We start from the raw sequence: 19,759 nt of genomic DNA, 5'->3' as shown, positions 1-19,759 counted from the left end.
ATTAAAAGTCACTTCATACCCTTTGTCACAGATTCTGCTGATGTTGAAAAGATTATGTTTGAGCCCTTCAATATACAAGACATTATAGGATTTCACCTTCCTATGGTTCAGAATATGGACCCCTTCCCTATAATATTGGCACCATTGTTGTCAAACTTCATAGATCCACCTTCAAAGTCTTATAATTGTTCAAACCTTCCCTTATCTCCTATCATGTGGCTTAAGCAACCATTGTTAAGTATCCATGGAATAGAGTCTCCTTGAGCCTTGAATGCTCTCTGAACAACAAATGCTACTATATCTTCTTCATCTTCTACTCTCTCTCTCCGAGCCCAAACTTCTATGACAAATTGAGATTTTTTAGTTTTCATCTGTTTTGAAAACTATCTCTTCACCTCATCAATTTCTGAGTTTCTGAAAATTCTCTGATTGCCTCAAAGGTTGTTGCATCTGTAACATTCAACTGTTTCCTCCATAAGGGGTGCAAAAGGATTTCTATCCACATAACTTTTTAGAAGCTACAATTTGAGATCTTATGTCCAAAAGTGTTACACTTGTAACAATAACCTTGAAAGGTGTCTCTGCCTCACAGGTTCCATCTGCCATCTATAAGGAGCTCTGAAACTGTCATATACTCTAGGTCTCTATTGAGTGTTGAGGACCTTGATTGTATCCTTATTTCTTTGCTCTCATGCTTGGCCTTGCCAACTGTGGTTGTCTAGCATAGTTAGTCTTATGGAATACAGAGGGATTTTCTCTTCTGATTAAACCAGTACGCACTCTTTCTCTTTGCACGATTCTCTTGACATTGCCAGCAATAGCAACATCTACCTTCTCTCTCTGAGCATTCTTGTCATTGATTTTGATGGGATTTTGCATTGTAGCCTTACCATTTGTCTTGGCATGTTTGGAAGATTCACCAATAAATCCAAGCCCAAATTTGATGTGAACCAGTCTCTGAGCATTGATGATGTCATTAAGTTTCTTACTATTAGGATGCTCTTTTAGAATATAATCATCTTTAACATCTTCATTTTCTGAGTCTTCTCTCTCAATCTCAATTCTTCTACAGTCTTCAACTTAGCCTTCAACAAGGCTAGCTAATCTTCATAACCATCAAATTGTGCAAGAATCTTAGTTTGCTCCTCCAGGTGTTGCAGTCAATGGTCCTCTGCGAGAGTTGATACTCAAGGTCATCTAAGGTCCTCTTTGACTTATTAGATTGCTCTATCAACTCAAAAACTATTTTTTCTTTCCCCTTGAGGTCTTGGGTGACCTTCTTGACTTTCTTCCTTTCTCTTCTGACTCTTTAATAGCAGTTGTAAGTTCAGCCTCTAAATATGATTTTTCATCTTCTTCTCCTTCTGGAGACCTTTCTTTTCTGGATGAATCTACCTTGTTTTCTTCCATATCTATTGAGACCATGAATATAGCCTCATCATCTCATGATTCTTTAGAATATTTATTAGATGTGTTGTTGCACTTCTTGGAAACCTGACTTTTCTTCTTGTCCCTGCCTTTCTTATAATTGTTTGTGAACAATTTCTTCTTCCCTTTGAAGTTATTTTTCTTCTCACTTTTATCTTCATCACTTTCTATTTTTCGTTGGTAACAACACTTGGCTATAAAATGCCCAACCCTTCTACAATTAAAGCATTTGAAAGGCAACTTGCCCTTATATTTACTATTCACTTCATTAGATTTTTGGTGAAATGACTTTTAACCTCATCTTCACTTTCATTAGTGTCCTCCTCTATTGGCTGCTTCTTCTTCTCCTTAATTTTCAGGTTCTTCATTGCTTTGAAGGCAGCTTGCTTGTCACTTTTCTTTCCTTTTCTCCATCTCATTTCAAGAGTTGTGAAAATACAATGTCATACACTTGATTAAGGGTGATAGTGTCTAGATCCTTTGCCTCTTCAATAACTGACACCTTGGAGTCACACTTGGGCAACATAGATCTCAGGATTTTCTGACAAACAATTGAATCCTTTAGATTGGATCCCAGACCCCTGATAAAGTTGACCACTTCATTTACCCTGGTCAAGGTGTCAATATTCTCTCCCTCTTGCATTAGCAAACTTTCAAATTGGCCTCTGAAGGTCTTAAGCTTGGCTTTTCTGATCTTATCATCTCCTTCATAGACTCTCTTCAGTCTTTCCCTGATGTCCTTGGAAGAATCATATCCCATCACCTTAGCCATCGCACTCTTGTTCAGTGCTGAGAATATTGCATTCACTGCCTTCTGGTCGTAATAATAAGCCTTATTGGCTTCATTGTCAACCGGACCTGCCTCAGGGTCCTTGTAGACATTCAGATTGAAGCCCAAACATCGTATCCCAGTGAACCTAGATAAGATTGCATTCTCCTCTTCCAGAAGATAAAATCAAGCTTATCAAACCTTGGAGCATACCCTGAATAATCTTCACCTACCATACTGACACTGCCTTTGGATCACTCACTTGTTGATCAAACTGTCATTGAGTATTGACTATAATACTAATTGTTGTAACCCGGAAGTTATTAAGAGGGGGGAATCACTGAGTCCAATTCTGATCCCCAAAAACCTATCCAATATCGGACAAAGCAAACCCTTATGCACCTGTCCCTATGCCTGTCCTTATTCGCACACAGTTGTATACACACTTAGCCTCTCATAGGAACTTCCAAGTGTGTACATCCATTCCTCATTTTATGCACTTCAATATATATAATGCAAACAACAAGCACACACAGAACACAGGTAACAAGGTTTGACAATTTGGTTACGTCCCTGGAGTAGCGCCTGTAAAGGCTTCGTGCCTACTTAATACACTACCTTTGATTATACCCATAGTTGGGAGCACCCACACCCAATTTTCTCTAGCTGAAGCTGAGATGGCACTCGCAGTGCCAGTATAATGTGCAACACCCATTGCACGGGACCACCCACTCCCAATGCTTAGCGCCCACTAAGCACATAATATAAGATACAATAAATTTAGGCTTATATTAGTGCCCTCCAGTCAAGCCCTGTCTAGCATGTACATCCACAACTATCCAGCATGCATACAATTCATCCACAACTAACCTAGCATGCATAAAATCCATCCATAACTAACCTAGCATGCATACATTTCTTCATGCATACATATAATGTAAATCTAAGTTTAGGAAATCACAAAACCAGTTGCCTGGGATGACTGGGAACCTTCACTGACAAGCTAGGTGCACACACCCTCTCTTTCCCTTGTTTTCTTGCTCTTCAAAGCACCAACAACTACCCTCAGGCTCTCTTCTCTTCCCCTTTCTTCCTCTCTTGGTTTGGAATCAAACCACAATTAGTGAAGCTCAACAACTCACAAACCAGCCTTCAATAGAGCACACATCACTCACTTGATGCTTTAAAGATCATTCAATGGCCATTAATGGAGGAGGGAGCTTTGCTCTTAAAAATCGTAGTCTTACACTCACCAAAACTCTTATTTCTTGCTTCCATAGTGTAGAGCATGAAAAAATTGAACTAGGAACGTGGATGGACGGATTTGGCCTTGTGGTTAAGGAGATATGGCTATTTGAAGTTGGAGTACCCAAATAGCCTAAAATGCAATCTTCGAAGGAGTGGCATAGGCTGCGCTGAAGGAGTGTTGAACACCCCATTATTCCTGGCCATTCATCATGAAAAAGGTGAGACAATAAGACAATTAATTTGGGCCACACGATTAACAATAGTTATTAAACCGTGGCCATTTGATCGGAACAATTAAGGAGATCTGCTGACATCATGCTAACGACATTGTCAATGTTGATGATAGTTGACAATGTCATCAGGCGCGTTGTCGTCAACCCATTTCCTAGTACGACTCACGAGTCTGACCACTGTCCGTAGCTTTTTCATAAAGCTGAGCCATTTAATGGCCGTTAGATTGGCGCTTGTAAATTAATGATCCGCAGGATCTGTCTGATCAGAATCCTTGGCGACTTTGATTTGTAAACACGCCATACACCGGCTACACCTGATCTAGTGTAGCGCCACGCCATTGCACACAATGCATATTCCCACTTACAAGCTACGCGATGACATCACGTCAACTGTCAGCGCAATCTTGCACAAACCGTCAAATCTGAATCTGACTAATGTGGCTCAATCTAAGCCCTGAATTAAGGATCTCTTTGGTTCTTTTGTGTACACAGAAGCCCCTCACCTCCATATTTCAGTGCAAAACACCCCCATTAGGTCAAGACTTGAAAATTGCAAATAAACCCCTCATTTTCCAAAAATAAAATCTAAAAAATCCTTCCATCACCGAGAGTAACTGGGGATTTTCTGGTTTGGAATTTCAAACCGGCTTCATATACGCGCGTAACTTTCCCATACGGTTTCCGGTCGAGATGAAACAAAGTGCATTGGAACCAGAACTCGATGCTCTACAACTTTTTAGAAGACCCAATCGTCTGACTCAGCCATGCAAAAAGACCGTAATGCACCTAAACCTTTTTGATTTTGCAACTTCCTCATATGGAATCGAAACGTGACAAAACCAAGTGCATTGGAAAGATTGGATTTTTTTCATAAGGTTACATGGAGAAAGTTTTATCTAAAAAATTCATTTTCGATGCTGAAACTACCCCTGATTGCCACAAAAGCCATTTTTTGACCGCGGATGCCATAACTTCTTCATCCGGTATTAAAACATGATGAAATCAGATGCGTTGAAATGGATAAATTACACTTTAAATTTTTCATGAAGAAACCGTCTTTAAAAGTAATCATTTTCATTGCCGAAAATGTCCCCAAGCGTAAATAAGTCAAATTTGCCAGTTTTGACCCAGAATCCCGCACCACCTACCACAGATATATCAATCCACTCCATGCACACTATGTGGCTCTGTTTTCTCATCGGAGACACCGAATGCTGCCATGTCACCCAAACTAGCCATGTCATCACTGCCACGTGGTTGAGGTTGCCAACAAATATAACCATAAAACAACAGGTTACTGGTTAATAGTTACAGATCCTTCTACAAGACACATATTACAAGCAAAATCCCTTACAACAAAAATTCTAATAGAAGGAAAACATGACTAGGCTATAAAGATGTCTATAATGGATCCAACTGCCACTTAAGGGGTGTGCTTGTCCAACAGTAAGGTACCAATGTTGTGACCTGATGGTCAAGTGGTCGAAACAGCCTCTCAACTTTCTCGGGTTAAGACTGCGTAGCTCTGAACCCCCAAACCTCGCACTTGCGGGAGCCTCGTGCATCGGGTACGCTACATGAAATGATGACTAATCTCGATGTCTTTCTCACAAAATACACATTTGTCTGCTAAAAAAACCCCCTCAAACTTGGAAGATATCATTATATGACCAGGTCCATGTGTCTCCTTTGGTCTTCAGATCGCTGGCCTCATAGCATCTATCTACTGTAGTTAAGTGATTGGTGGGAGTGGGACTTTGTGTATCATTAGTTGGTTTTGTGCAACTTAGTCCTTGTGAAAATCTCTCACTAAACGAACATGAAGGATTTGATTTCCAACCCCAAAACTTATCGTTCCAATGAAGGGCTGAAGTCCAGAAACTCTTTATAATGGGGTACCTTGGAAAGAGATGGTGTATTCCAGATCTTTTGATTTTTTAGGAGAAGACTATGTGAGTAAGATCCTATTTGGAAGTGCTGAAGGGTCGAATCAAGAGAAGAGAGAAGGCGATGGCAACCGAATGTAGGAGAGAAAAAATTCGTCTCCCATATTTGATTTACTAACATCAAGAAGAATTACATACACCTCCCTAGGGAGGTAAAAAAGGAAAATTACAACATAAGATGACAAGATACTAAATTAGTGCCCAAACTACCCTTATCACATAAATTTTGACACCCTTGGCATGTAGGTCTCACTCTCAACTGTATTTATTTTTTTATTTTTTTATTTTTTTATTTATTTTCTGATTTAGGATTGGATACATGGATTTCTACATTATTTCCATTTTAATTCTTTTAATCTGTTATACTAATTCTCAAAAAGATGATCTAGTAATTTTCTATTTCTATAGCTAATGTTTAACATATTTTGGTTGCCAGCTTGCTTGTATCAACTGTCTAGGATCGAACATAATTCACATTAGCTATGTACATAACTGAGCAGATTTTGGTGAAAGTCATTGTGATGCAGCCTAAAGTATTTAGCTGTTTCATGCAGGAATGTGGTGCCGCTTTTGTTTTTTTCAGGACTCGCTATGCTGCTACTGTTGCTTCACATGTCCGTCAATCTTCAAATCCCATGTTATGGGTCACTGACATGGCTCCAGAACCACAAGATGTTTATTGGTCAAATCTTTGTATCCCCTATAGGCAGCTTTGGATTCGTCGCCTAGGAACACTTCTTGGGTCATTTGTTTTCACCGTTTTGTTTGTAGTTCCTGTCACATTGGTACAAAGTCTGGCTCAACTGGAACAGCTACAGAAGAATTTTCCATTTCTGAAAGGTATTTTTAAAAGGTAAGTGTTTCTTTTCTGGCTATGATTAAAGCCTTCCAGTTTACCGATGTCTTTTTGTTTTCCCCCTCAAGTCCTTGCATTCCATGGAAATTGGATGTCATATATTGATATCAGAATAAAAATCACTAAACAAGCTGGGCACAACTAATCTGATGCTCCAACATGTTTGTACAATTTATTTCATATAAAATAATAGGCCTATAAACTGTCTCCTGAAGTAAACCAGTGATTCAATATAATCTCTAAACATATGCTGAGAAGAAAATGCTTCCTGAAACAAAGTAGTGATACAATATAATCTCTAAACATATGCTGAGAGGAAAATGTTTCCTGAAATTAAGTAGTGATACAAAGTAATCTTTTGTGGATTTTGTTTAATATCAGTTTGTAGTAATGATTTTATTCCTTACAGTGTCTCTTCTAGTTTGGAAGAAATTGCAGGCTAGTTATTACATTACACCATATCGATGATTTTATGTAATATATTATTGGAGTATAACGTTGCTTCTACAATTACATCTCATTCCATATACCCAAGGCATTAAAGATCAATAGAAGGGTGAAAGTTACTTCACTGATTTCTTGTAGAGACGCATAGATGTGTGAATAGATTACCATGTTCTTCCATGCAGGACCTATATTACTCAGCTGGTTACAGGATATCTACCAAGTGTGATATTGCTGTTGTTCCTGTACACTGTCCCTCCATTGATGATGTTATTTTCAGCAGTGGAAGGATCAATATCACGTAGTGGCAGGAAAAAGAGTGCATGCTGCAAAGTCCTTTACTTTACAATCTGGAATGTTTTTTTTTGTAATGTGTTGACTGGATCTATCATAAAACACCTGAAAAGATTCATCGCGATGCCAAAATCCATACCCAGTGACATTGCTACAGCCGTACCAAGTCAGGTGATTATTGCTTCTGATCTATTAGTAATTGAATGGTTTTCTACCTTTGTCACATGGATATGGTTGCATGTTTCAGAATTCAATACATTCATATGTGAAAATTAGTGAACCCCCAAAGATTACAGTTCAGTGACTTGGGGGAGTGGCGGTCTACAGCATATTTGTTTTTATAATTGGAACTATTTTTTAAATAATTTTAAATTATACATGTGATTTCACTAGTGCTAAGTGATCGAATTATCTTTACATGTGTCCATGTTATAACATTATCAAGTACTAATCAACTAGCAATCACAAGAGGAGGAAGAAGAAGAACCAAGACTGCTAGAGCTCACAGAATTGTGCTCTAGCTGTCCTGCTTCAATCAAAAAAAAAATATATATATATATATATAAAACCTCAATTTACTTACAATAGATAAGGAAATAATTGATTTGTACTACTATAACAAGGAAATCAGTGTCCTAAGCTAATGAGGAAACAAAAGAAATCAAATGTTATCTAACACAATGACATGCAAAGAAGGAGAGAGATCTCCACCATCGTGGCATACATACCCCTTTGTACCCCACTGTTCGAAGAGTCCAATATACACTTTCTTAACACATGTCCTTGAAAGTTATTTATCTTGTTGGTGGAAAGTTCCTTATATTTATGGGTTGTTGGAGGCTTGTAACTTATTCTGCACATTTTATCTAAATTCTTAAATTCTTTATGAAGTTCTCCTTTTTCAATTTGTGTGTGTGTGTGTGTGTGTGTCTTTTCACGTTCTCTCTCTTTTCCTTAACCTACTGTTGAATGGGAGAAAATTATGACTTGTGTCAATAATGGACAAAGCCTCTTTATTTGTAATGAAATAAAACCCTAAAGTGGGCTTAAGGGTCTGTTTAGACAATACCCATTAAACTCATTATTACAATAACCAATTATTCCGACACTCCCCCTCAAGTTGGTGCATGGATATCGCACATGCCCAACTTGCACAAAATAAAATAAAAAACTTTTCTACTAAGGCCCTTTGTGAGTATATCAGCTAACTGATCTTCACTATGGACAAACGGAGGACATATAAGCCCTTGCTCCAACTTCTTGATGAAATGCCTGTCAATCTTGACATTTTTAGTACGATCATGCTGAACTAGATTATGGGCAATATTGATGGCTGACTTATTGTCACAATATAACATCATAGGCATCTGAATAGCTACACCTAAGTTTTGAAGGAGACCTCTAAGCCATAACAACTCACAAACACCAAGAGCTATTACACGGAATTCAGCCTTAGCACTAGACCTAGCAACAATTGCCTGCTACTTACTACACCATGTAACAAGTTGCCACCAACAAATGCACAGTAGTCTGAAGTACATCAATGATCATATAGAGAACCTTCACAATCAGCATCAATACAAGCATCTATCCTCATGTGTTCTGAAGGGGAGAATAAGATACCATTCCCTAGAGCAGCCTTCAAATACCGAAGAATACAAAACATAGCTTCCATATGAGAGGAATGAGGATCATACATATACTGACTCACAAGGCTCACTACATGAGCTATGTCTGGTCGAGTGTGAGATAGATAGATCAGTCTCCCAACTAACCTATAATATCATTCCTTATCAACTGGTTCACCTTCCTTGTTCTTGAGATGTGAATTATCTTCAGTAGGTGTATTTGAAGGCTTACTCCCTAACATGTCAGTCTTTGAAAGAAGATCCAAGGTGTATTTGCTCTGAGACAGGAGAACACCCTTGGTAGACCGAGCCATAATCTCAAAGAAGTACTTTAGTCTTCCAAGGTCTTTAATCTCAAACTTCTTACCAAGATACGCCTTAAGCTTAGAGATCTCAGTAGTATCATCCTCAATAATAACAACATCATCCACATACACAATCAGAATAGTAACCCGATCACCCACCCTTTTAATAAATAGGGTATGATTAGCACTACTCTGAGTAAAGCCAGTTGCAACCATAGCTTTGTGAAACCGAACAAAGTAGGCCCTTGGAGACTGCTTCAACCCATATAGTTTCTTTTTTGGTTTGCAGACCTTCCCTAGAATTTCTGAGCTGAAAAAACCTTGTGGGACATCCATATATACCTCCTAAGTCAACTCACTATGAAGAAAGACATTCTTGATATCCAACTGTTGTAGCTTTCGGCCACGGTTTATTCCACAAGAGATAATCACCCTTAATGTGTTCATCTTTGCAACAAGGGCAAAGGTCTCCTGGTGATCAATCCCTATACGTCCGAGTGAACCCACTAGCAACCAGCCTTGCTTTGTATTTGTTTACAATCTCATCTGCATTTTTCTTAACTGTGAACACCCACTTACAGCCCAGTGGACGCTTCTAAAGAGCAAGTGCCGTATATCATTTTTATAAGGCACCCTCCTCTCCTCATTTATTGCATCCTTCCACTTATGTTTTGCAAGTGCCTCCTGCCATGTATGAGGAATGAAAAAAATAGGCAAGGAAGACACAAAAGCACGATAGGAAGGAGATAGAGCACTGTATGATACAACATTAGAAATAAGTTGTTGAGTACAAACCCTACTACATTTTCTATGAGCAGTAGGGACATTGAGGAACTGATAGAAAACAAGAGGAAAATGGATACCTAGAAGAGTAGACTCAAGATCAGAGAGCATCTGTGAAGTAGTGGTAGTGTGACCAGTTATGTGATCAATGGCCCCAGAGTCAATAATCCAAGTTTGAGGGGAAACTAAAGGACTATGACCACAAAAAACAGTATCTGACTGAGTAGAGTGGGAGGCTAGCAGAGAGGAAGTAGTAGTGGCAGAGGTGAGGATCCCATTTGAGTCATCATTCGACGAAGCATAGCCATTTCATCAGTGGAGATGGAGGATCTCGTGGTACTAGGGCAGTCAGAGTTGTCTATCATCTCATATTGATTAGCCTGAGTATTCTTTCCATGACCCTGATTACCCCTATGGAGCTTCTAACAAGTCTCCCAAGTGGATGCTCCTTAGCACAATAGTCACACTTGACAACTGATATGTTTGTGGAGGAGGAGTAGTAGTCCAAGTACCAGAACTAGTAGATTGATCAATAGAACCCTAAGTAGAGATTAGGGCAGAGCGATCATGAGAATTAGGCTGAAGCATCTTAGATCGATGATTCTCTTCTGTATGAATTAAAGAAAAGGCCTAGTTCAAGGTAGGAAAGGGGTCATAATTAAGCACATTGGCCCTAATATGATCAAATTCCACATTGGGACCTGTAAGAAATCATATACACGAAGCTCTTCCTCACAATTCTTAAAACCTACAATATCAGTATCACAAATAGGTTGATAGGTCTCATAATAATCAATTTCATTCCACATTCCTTACAGTTTAGAATAATATTGGGAGACAGTGAGCTCCTTCTGAGTAGCCGTATGAAGTTTCTTTCTCAGCTCAAAACATTGGGCACTCTTGCCCACCTGAGAATACGTTCCCGTCACGACTTTCCAGATCTTGACATTAGAATTAAGCAACAAGTATGCCCCAGCAATAGAAGGGGACATAGAGTTGATAAGGTAGGGCATTACCATACAATTGGTTGTGTTCCATTTGTCTTGACGGGAACCAGTAGCAGTGGGGCATAATAAAGTACCTCTGAGAAGTCTGACATAACCATGACCAACAATTGATAGGTAGTAGGAACGGGATCATATCAAATATTTGCTCCCATCCAACTCGATGGAGCTAGTAGGGAAGGTAGGGTTGTCGCTATTAGGGGGACAACTCCCTCCCTTCTAGAGAACTTATGTCTCAGAGTCTTTAGACGCCATTGCTGATCCCAATTGCAATCACAAGATAAAGTAACCATCCATATCTAACCAAGCATAGGGATCTGGGAAAAGATAGGGTTCTAGATGAGGAGAAGCCCCCGGTGGGAAGAAAGTCACCACCTAGGGAAAAAAAACCTAAGGGAACCAAAATAGAGGGAAAATAAAGGAAAACCCTTTAGAAAGGGAGGAAGAGAGAGATGAGACAGAGGGGCGAAAGAGAGAGAGGGATGGTGGTGGCGCTAGGAGGGTGGCAGCGCTAGGAGGGCAGCGATGGTGGAGGGGTGGGAGTGGTGATGGTGGTAGGGTCTAGGGAAGAGGTAGGGAGCTAGGATTTGGATCTCTCACCTGCTCTGATACCATGTTGAATGGGAGAAAATTATGACTTGTGTCAATAATGGACACAAGCCTCTCTATTTATAATGAAAAAAACCCTAAAGTGGGCTTAAGGGTATTGGATAACACCCCTAAAACCCATTATTACAATAATCAATTATTCCAACACCTATAATCATGGATTTACCCGACGCCCCAAGTTGGGGAGGTGTCAATCAGTGTCTACACATGTCAGCTCATGTATAGTAAACTATCTACCTTAACTCTGGTAATCTTTCTTCCTTACAAAATTTTCTTATAGGTTCAATGTAATACTATTAAATAATAATTTTTCTGACTATTCTTGTCCTTTCCTGTTATTAAAAATACTAGGTCAGTTTTCCCTGGACACCATCACATCCCATGAGACTGGTTCCTAGCTGATAATGAACTCTTGGCTGCTATGACATTACCAGTGGAGTCATCTAGCTCCTTTTGTTTATTAGAAGACTATGATGCTTCAGCTATTGGCAAGTAATATGTGATTATTCAATTTTTGCAGGCTACTTTCTTCACTACTTATATTTTGACATCAGGTTGGGCAGGGTTGGCCTGTGAAGTTGTGCAAATTTTCAATCTGTTCTGCAGTCTGTTCTATAGATTCATACTCAGAAGCAATGATGTTTCATACTTCAGTGCGCTGTCTTTTCCATACCACACAGAAGTTCCAAGAGTTCTTCTGTTTGTCCTTCTTGGCTTCACTTTTTCAATCGTGGCACCTCTAGTATTGCCTTTCTTGCTGGTGTACTTCTTTCTAGGCTATGTTGTGTATCGTAACCAGGTGAGATTTTCCAAATATAATTTTCTTCTTTCTTGAATTAATTGTTCCTAGATCCTAATAGAGGATTGGCATCTGTCAAATCTAAAAGATGAAATTATGAAGGTTAATTTGAGTAATACATGGGAGTAGGGCCCACTGTAATGCATCATCTAGTGCGGATATCCTGATGCATGAATTTGGGGATGGCATTGGATCGGGTTTGGTTCTAATTGGGGTAATTCCAACCCTTACCCGTTTGCCTTGTTAAGGTGATGGGACAGGATGGGGGTATTGCATGGAGAGAGAGAGAGAGAGAGAGAGAGGGACTTCTTCATCTGATTCTTCCCACCAATCATAAGAGAGGTGAGACCCAAAAAAAAAAGTTGAAAAGATATGGAACTCAATGAGTTAATCTAGGGATGATGCAAAAAAGAAGAGTTAAGAGGAACTGGTTCTCTACCTCTCTTGCAATAAGAATAGCTAAGAGGAATCCTCTCTCTCTCTCTCTCTCTCTCTCTCTCTCACACACACACACACACAGAGCTTCAAATAGAAGGGGCTGTAAAAGAACAAAGTGTAAAAAATGACAAGTGGCATGACAGGACCATGATTAATTACATTTGGTTCATTATCTAATTGATGAGTATGACCTGAGGTTTTGGGCTTATTGATTAATACTGTAAGAGGAAGAGAATTTTGTGGAATTTGCTTCCATCAGCCCTTTGCTGGTTAAATTGGAAACAGAGGAATAACAAAGTATTTAATGACAAATCCTCCTTGGGAACCAAGTGAATAATGGATCTCCAGAATTTCTGTTCTCTTCTATTTCTGGTGGAAGTTGGGATGGCTTAACATTTAATGACAAGTGCTTTGTATAGGCTGTTCATTCTCTTTGATCATCGTTGTACATTTTGTTTATCTCCTTAATTTCAAATAAGAATTTTGAACATCTTAAAGGGGATGGGGGCTGAAACCACAGACCAAAGCATATATATCGCTTTATCCTTTCGCATGTTTCCTCATGTTTTTCTCCTGGCATACTGTTTCATTCTGCTTCAAAATAAGGATGAGAGCTGTCAATGTTTACTCCCCAAATATGACTGTGCCAGCACTTTGTGAATAGTATCTCAGTGTATCGTGTTGGTCTTCCTTAAAACTCCAAAATTCTTGGATCTCTATTTATGAACTACTAGGTGTTGATTCACCAACATCTTTGGGAAAAGGAATCCTCTTCACATACAACATTTTTTTCATTCATTTTCTTGGATTTAGGGGTGGTAGTCATTGTCAACTATTTAGATTACAGACGCTAAACAAATTTTGATTAAGAATCTCTGACAGTCAATTTTTTTTTCTTGTTTCTTTTTATCAAATTAAAGTAGTGGAGTTTATTGAGGGGCCTATTTTTTTCTGTTTTGAATTGGGTTTGGATCTTCCTTAAATTACATAACTGGTGACTTTACACCGATAGCGTCTGGGGAACTTATTAGAAGTCATGCTCATGTTGTACAGCTGCTATGCTTACACTGATAAAAAAGCAAAAGTAAAACACCATGCTTGTTAGCTATCCATAAATGAATCAATGTTACAAAGAGATGGTTGTAGTTTCCATTTTGAGTGTCATGGTTGAAAGACTCTATCCAACGCTTGTTGTGTTATGACTGTATTCTGGCAGATCTGAGACAATTGGAAGAAAAAAAAAAAAAGTTTGCCTTATTATTTCCTCCTTATGCTTTCCTTCAAATATACTTTTCAGATTCTTAATGTGTATCTGTCAAGGTATGAGACCGGTGGACAGTATTGGCCTATTGCACAAAATGCCACAATCTTCTCATTGGTTCTGATGCAAATAGTAGCACTTTGGATTTTTGGATTAAAAAAGTCACCAGTTGCAGCAGGGTTCACCATTCCACTGGTGATATGCACACTACTTTTTAATGAGTACTGTAGGCAGCGGTTTCATCCCATTTTTAAGAGTTCTTCTGCAGAGGTAACTCTCTCTCTCTCTCTCTCTCTCTCTCTCTCACACACACACACACACACACACAAAAACCCAAACCCACAGGTACAAATGCTAATTCAAGTCTTATAGATATGGTAAGCCATAGGCATACACATCATGCTCATTGAAGACTGAGAGTTATAGTTGGATATAGGGTCTTATTGAGATGGATCAACGAGACGAGCAGAGTGGGCGAATGGAATTGATTCATCAAAAACTGCAATCAGCTTATTGTCAGTTGACACTGGACTCGGATAGTCCCATTTGTAAGAGTTCTCCTGCAGAGGTACCAATCTCTCTTTCTCTCTCTCTCTCTCACACACACACACAACTCACACACTCACACACACATATATATGAGTGTGCATACACACACACATGCTCATTGCAGTGATGTGATTTGACATAGGCTTTCATTGAAATGGACCAAGAAGATGAGCATAGTGAGCAGATAGTAGAGATTCAACAACTGCAATCAGTCTGTCGTCAGTTGACACTGAATTCGCCTGGGGATTGTAGTTTATGTAAATCCGAGGACCCAAATCATTCTGTAGATGTGGACAGCATGCAGGATCCAGGGTACATGAAGCCAGGTTTAGTACTCCTAGCTAACACTCATTAAACTCTCTATATATGTAGTCTGAGAATTACTCAATTGCTGTTTATGTGCCTTGTAACTCAGGAAATGCAGCCAACCAATTTAGTGAAGCATGGGGCAATTTGAAAATCAAAGATGCCAACAAGCAGTAGAATAAGCTGATTCTTATGTATATAGTTACTCTTCAATATTGTTTCATACCTTACCACCATCATTTTGATGGTGCCTTGACGAAAGTAATACGATAGATACTGGTGCCTGCTGGAAACTGTTTCTTCACATTATGCAAATGAATACCTCTAAGCCAGATTTGTAGAATAGCTGCTCATGTCATCAAGTGATTTGAGGTCGGATCCCTCATTTCTCAGGCATGGGATATCACCAATTATAAGATTACAAGGATGCCACTTCATTGGAATGGATTATACCAACAATTATGTAAATTTCTGTCAGTTTAAACTTACTTTTGAGGCACTTTCTCGTGCTTGTTTTGAGCTGAAACTTTGTTATATGAAGTGGGTTTATGGTATTCCATCACATGGATCCGCCCATGTCTACCAAATGTGTTCTGGTCACAAGTTTCTTTTATTGTATATACTGCATATCACATAAAGAGCCATTGTTAAAAGCACACTATGGGAATCTCCTCACATTGCTAATTTAGCCATAAGGGTAATTACTATTTATTAGACAGATTTTGTATCAGCCTGTATCAAATCTTGATATTTGATATCTATCAAATGGGACCCACAACTTGAACGACTTGTCGTTTGGTTGAATGATTCATCTATCAACTCCTGGTAAAGGATCAGGCAGCTTGGCCTCTAGATCTGTTCAATCTGTTTTTCTCTATTACATCTTTGTTTCATAATATGATGCTACTGTGTCTTGCTACTAGGTTAGCTCAACAGGCTAGGATTAGTAAACCAACTTATTCTAGGTACAATTGTAGGTGAACTCATTTTCTTTCTTCACATTGCCTGCAAACATGTGGAGGTGCATCAAAAAGCTAATAATAATAATGTGGCTGACTTACTCTACTATCGAGATCGGCTACCAATTTTTTGGGTGCCCATCAAAACAATGAGAGGCTTGTAAACATTTATTGAAGTATGCATGCTTTTCAATGTGGTCCATGATTTACTGGAACCATGCTTAAACATTGTGTCCATGTCTTGTACGTCCCAGAAAACCAATCAAGCCAGAGATGATTCCAGCTCTTATAGAGTACTGGTAGCTTCTCCAGGCTAGCTCTAACCAGTATGGAGTACAGCAGTAACATGTCATGCAGTACTAGCTGGGAGAGCTCAATGATCTCAGTTGATGCCCCTCATCCTAAACAGCATTGTGACCACCACAATAGAACTGGGATTTGAGACCATCATTTACCGAAATTATGGCAAAACTATTAAAAGGAAGAAAATGCTTGACTACAAAATTGCAGTATGGTCAAATCCCTCGGGAATGCAGGGAACCAAATGTGCCTTTCAACCTTACACATTGTTGGATTTAAAATCATTTTGGTGCAACAGCTCCACATTAACAGATTCTCTTTCCTCCAGTAGTTTTCTCCATAACCATAGAACCTGCATCAACCCGCCGTTCCCAACATGGGAAAGAAATACACGTCCTTGTACTGTGAAACACACAGAGACAAACTTAACAAGAACAAAGAAAGAACCAATGCCAAGAAGGTGCCATCTCAAACCTCCTTCCTGAATAGCCAGAAGAAACACCCAAGAAAGCATCAATATAAGGCATAAAGAGACTACTAAATGATAAGCAAACAAGCAGAAGGAGCATACCTTGATGCCTTCAAACAATTCCTTAGAAGTCTCCTTCAAGAAGTCAGCCAGTGTGCAGCCAATGAAAAGACCTAGAGGTACTATTAATTCTCTGTTTCTCACAACAGAAAATATTATGTCTGATAAGAAGCTAAAAATGAACAATGTAATCAGGGACCATTTCAATGCTCTCTCTCCATGTATCAGCAAGTGCTGCAGCACCAGATCCTCTGCTTTCCTCCAAGGAAACTCTTTCACTGGCTCAGGAAGAGAAGCCCACAGCCTCTCTCTGAAACGATACACATGCACCATCTTTTTATTTGGTTCACTGAAATGTGCAATGTCTGCTCTTCTTATTGGACATGTTCGAAATGATTGGAAGTTCTGAGTGCATGCAAACTGCGAGAGCCTATGGACTGGATACCTGTGGCCTTCAATAAACTTTATCTGTTGAAAGATGAGTGCAGTCAAACGCAAAATATTCGAAGATGTGAAGAGTTTTTCTAACAATAAAAGTCCTATTAGGAAAAAAATAGCTGACTGAAGCATAGTAGGAAGGTATTCCAACTGAAGTGGCTAATCTGGCCACATGGACTATTCATTGTGTCATTGGGGAGGGGGGTGGATACCCGCATAGGCCACATGTCCAATTGGAGGCCCATCACAGCCATATTTCCCAACTTATACTGTTATACAGGGCTTTCCCCTAGTTTTTCCAATGATCCTGTATGGCCCTTAGTCCCAAATTAAAAATGACTCTTAAAAGGAATGCAGTTACATGTGGGGCACTCACACTGGACTGCAATTTGACTGTGATTAGACAATGTAGTGGATAACATGTCCACTAAGTTTCAGCCCCATCAAACACTGTCACATGGCTGAAAGCCATTGCAGTTAAAAGGCCCTCCAACTGCACTTCAGTTGGATCCCTGATCCCATTCTTTTACAGTTTTATTTTCAGTGATACGAATGGTCTTCCCATGGAGTACTGAACTCTAAATAAAAGACATAAGATCTTCAAAGATATGATTTCTGTTGTAGATTAAAATGAGATACAACTCAATGTAGGTGGAAAAAGATAGACACTATTGTAAATTTATCTAAGAGATCATGACTTTGCAATTGAAGAATTGTTGATTTGATCAAAGAGTAGGCCTCCCCTTTGCAACACAAGGTTGCTAAATTATCAGCAAATAGAAAGATTAGCTTCATAGATGAAAAGTGTAATGTAAGCATTTTCGTTTACAAGTATATTATAGAAAAGAGCCTTCATTTTTACAGCACTGAGTTTCAATTTGCACCAAAAGATGACCAATGCTTACATACCCATTAAAACTTTAGTTGCAGATGCCAAATCAAATAGGAAGGTCACAACATTCGCATTAATTTCTGGTGCTGTAAATGTTCTCTTCAAGTGTATATATTGGGAAAAATCCAATATGCCAACAATCTCCATTGTATTAGTAATGGCAAAACATAAAGATGGTGGAAGCTTGAAAGTTCCTCCTTACTGACTAAAATAACGATTCGATATTCAAGAAAGGCTTTTAAGGAAGTATAGTACTCATAGATTGGAAAGGTTTAAAGCATACATTCAAATTCAAGACAATAACCATAATTAGAGAAAGACGATAGAGGATTGATTGGAGTGTGTTATCTCAATGCTTGATGGACAACAGGAGTTGATAGAAACTTGTCAAGACTTTGATGCAATGTTCACGACAATGGTACTGCCTGGGGTTTAATAGTTTCATATAGCTTTAGTTGACTGGAACTTGAGACATTCTCCTAGAGATGTACTGAGATTAAAAATGATTTAACAAACTCATAGGGAAAATGTCTTCCTAAACTAACAAGAGCATAGTTGCACGTAATGAAGAATGAAAAAGGAGAACTCAGTGTTGCTATTCAACTTCTATGTCTTCTCCTCAAAAGAAATCAGCAAGTGTAGTTTTCTTTAAAATTTTTTTAGGATTTAGCAAGGATCTCTAAAACCATAAGGTAGTTCATACTTGTTTGGAAAAACAACCTTTTTTCCATCTGCGAGTTAATGGAGATATACAACAATAACCCAATATGCGCAAAAGAATAACACATTGAACAAATCAATCCAACAGGAAAAGCAAACGCCAATTTTAACATGGAAAACCCTTCTAAGGCGAAAGGAAACAAAAACATATATTCATGCTAAAACCAGCTTTGTCCCATCAAGAATTAAGTGCAAAATTCTCCAACAAAATCATTCCATTACACCATTGTACACCCATGGCTTTTCAACCCATTGGCGTCTGAGAATGAGCCTCATCTGGAAATGTTCTTAAGGAAGAATCCTGGAAAAATGGGTAGAAATCGTCTGAAATTCTCATCTCGTACAATTCCATGCAATTCCACCTTAAACGGTTGACACGTGTAAATATTCCATATCTACGGTTCAGATTAATCAACCATAATACAATGTTAATCAACCATAATACAATCTGAACCGCAGATATGGAATATTTACACGTGTCAGCCATTTAGGGTGGAATTGTATGGAATTGTACAAGATGAGAATTTCAGACGATTTCTACCCTGGAAGGGTATCCAAAATAGATTTTGAACCATAGAAGGAGCAGTAATACATCCAATCAATGACAAACCAAAAACTTCTCAAACCTAGGGATTCCTTTTACGGTGGTCTGTCTTACCATTCCGTCTCAAATGTGAACCCAACCAGATCCATATATGAAAAGGGTTCTATTTGCCATTGCTCTTAGAATCAAAATTTACAAACTAGATCCCTTTTTTTCTCTCTCTAGAAGTAGGGATAGATGAAAAGGAAACATTAAAACGAGTAGCAGCAGTGAAGTCAAGTACCTGAAATCTCGATGACCCAGAGGATGCACAAGCTCTTAGCGCCATCTTCTCTCTCTCTCTCTCTCTCTCTCTCTCTCTCTCTCTCTCTCTCTCTCTCTCTTAGCTGATAGCTCCCGTTTCCCAACCACCTGCGTCTTCTGCAACTGAACCTTCAGGTTCAGCTTCTTGTCGGCTCTTCAGCCCTTCTCCCCCAC

General features: G+C 39.0%; 2 protein-coding genes across 5 annotated transcripts in view; one reads left to right on the top strand and one right to left on the bottom strand.

The window, feature by feature from the left end:
* The window catches only part of LOC122069984 (CSC1-like protein RXW8), a 132,943-nt gene extending 117,387 nt beyond the window's left edge, over positions 1-15,556 (top strand). For 3 of the 4 annotated variants that reach the window (XM_042634093.1, XM_042634088.1, XM_042634095.1), the window contains 7 exons: positions 6,179-6,477; positions 7,110-7,389; positions 12,068-12,346; positions 14,082-14,315; positions 14,482-14,613; positions 14,737-14,920; positions 15,010-15,556. In XM_042634093.1, the coding sequence (XP_042490027.1) occupies positions 6,179-6,477; positions 7,110-7,389; positions 12,068-12,346; positions 14,082-14,315; positions 14,482-14,613; positions 14,737-14,920; positions 15,010-15,077 (1,476 nt within the window). In that variant the 3' untranslated portion in view covers positions 15,078-15,556. Of the gene's footprint in view, positions 1-6,178; positions 6,478-7,109; positions 7,390-12,067; positions 12,347-14,081; positions 14,316-14,417; positions 14,614-14,736; positions 14,921-15,009 lie in introns of those variants that run through there. The other variant, XM_042634104.1, reaches the window with a different exon arrangement.
* Positions 15,557-16,309: 753 nt separating this feature from the next.
* LOC122088308 overlaps positions 16,310-19,759 on the bottom strand; it is a 14,569-nt gene continuing 11,119 nt past the window's right edge. The window contains exons 2-4 of the mRNA XM_042657526.1: positions 19,566-19,644; positions 16,731-17,156; positions 16,310-16,640 (exon numbers count right to left, since the gene is read on the bottom strand). Coding sequence (XP_042513460.1) covers positions 16,419-16,640; positions 16,731-17,156; positions 19,566-19,610 — 693 coding nt within the window. The 5' untranslated portion in view covers positions 19,611-19,644 and the 3' untranslated portion in view covers positions 16,310-16,418. The remainder of the gene's footprint in view (positions 16,641-16,730; positions 17,157-19,565; positions 19,645-19,759) is intronic.

The sequence above is a fragment of the Macadamia integrifolia genome, chromosome 2 (genome assembly GCF_013358625.1).
Source record: "Macadamia integrifolia cultivar HAES 741 chromosome 2, SCU_Mint_v3, whole genome shotgun sequence".
Lineage (NCBI taxonomy): Eukaryota > Viridiplantae > Streptophyta > Magnoliopsida > Proteales > Proteaceae > Macadamia > Macadamia integrifolia.
This window is presented reverse-complemented; position numbering and strand designations above follow the sequence as displayed.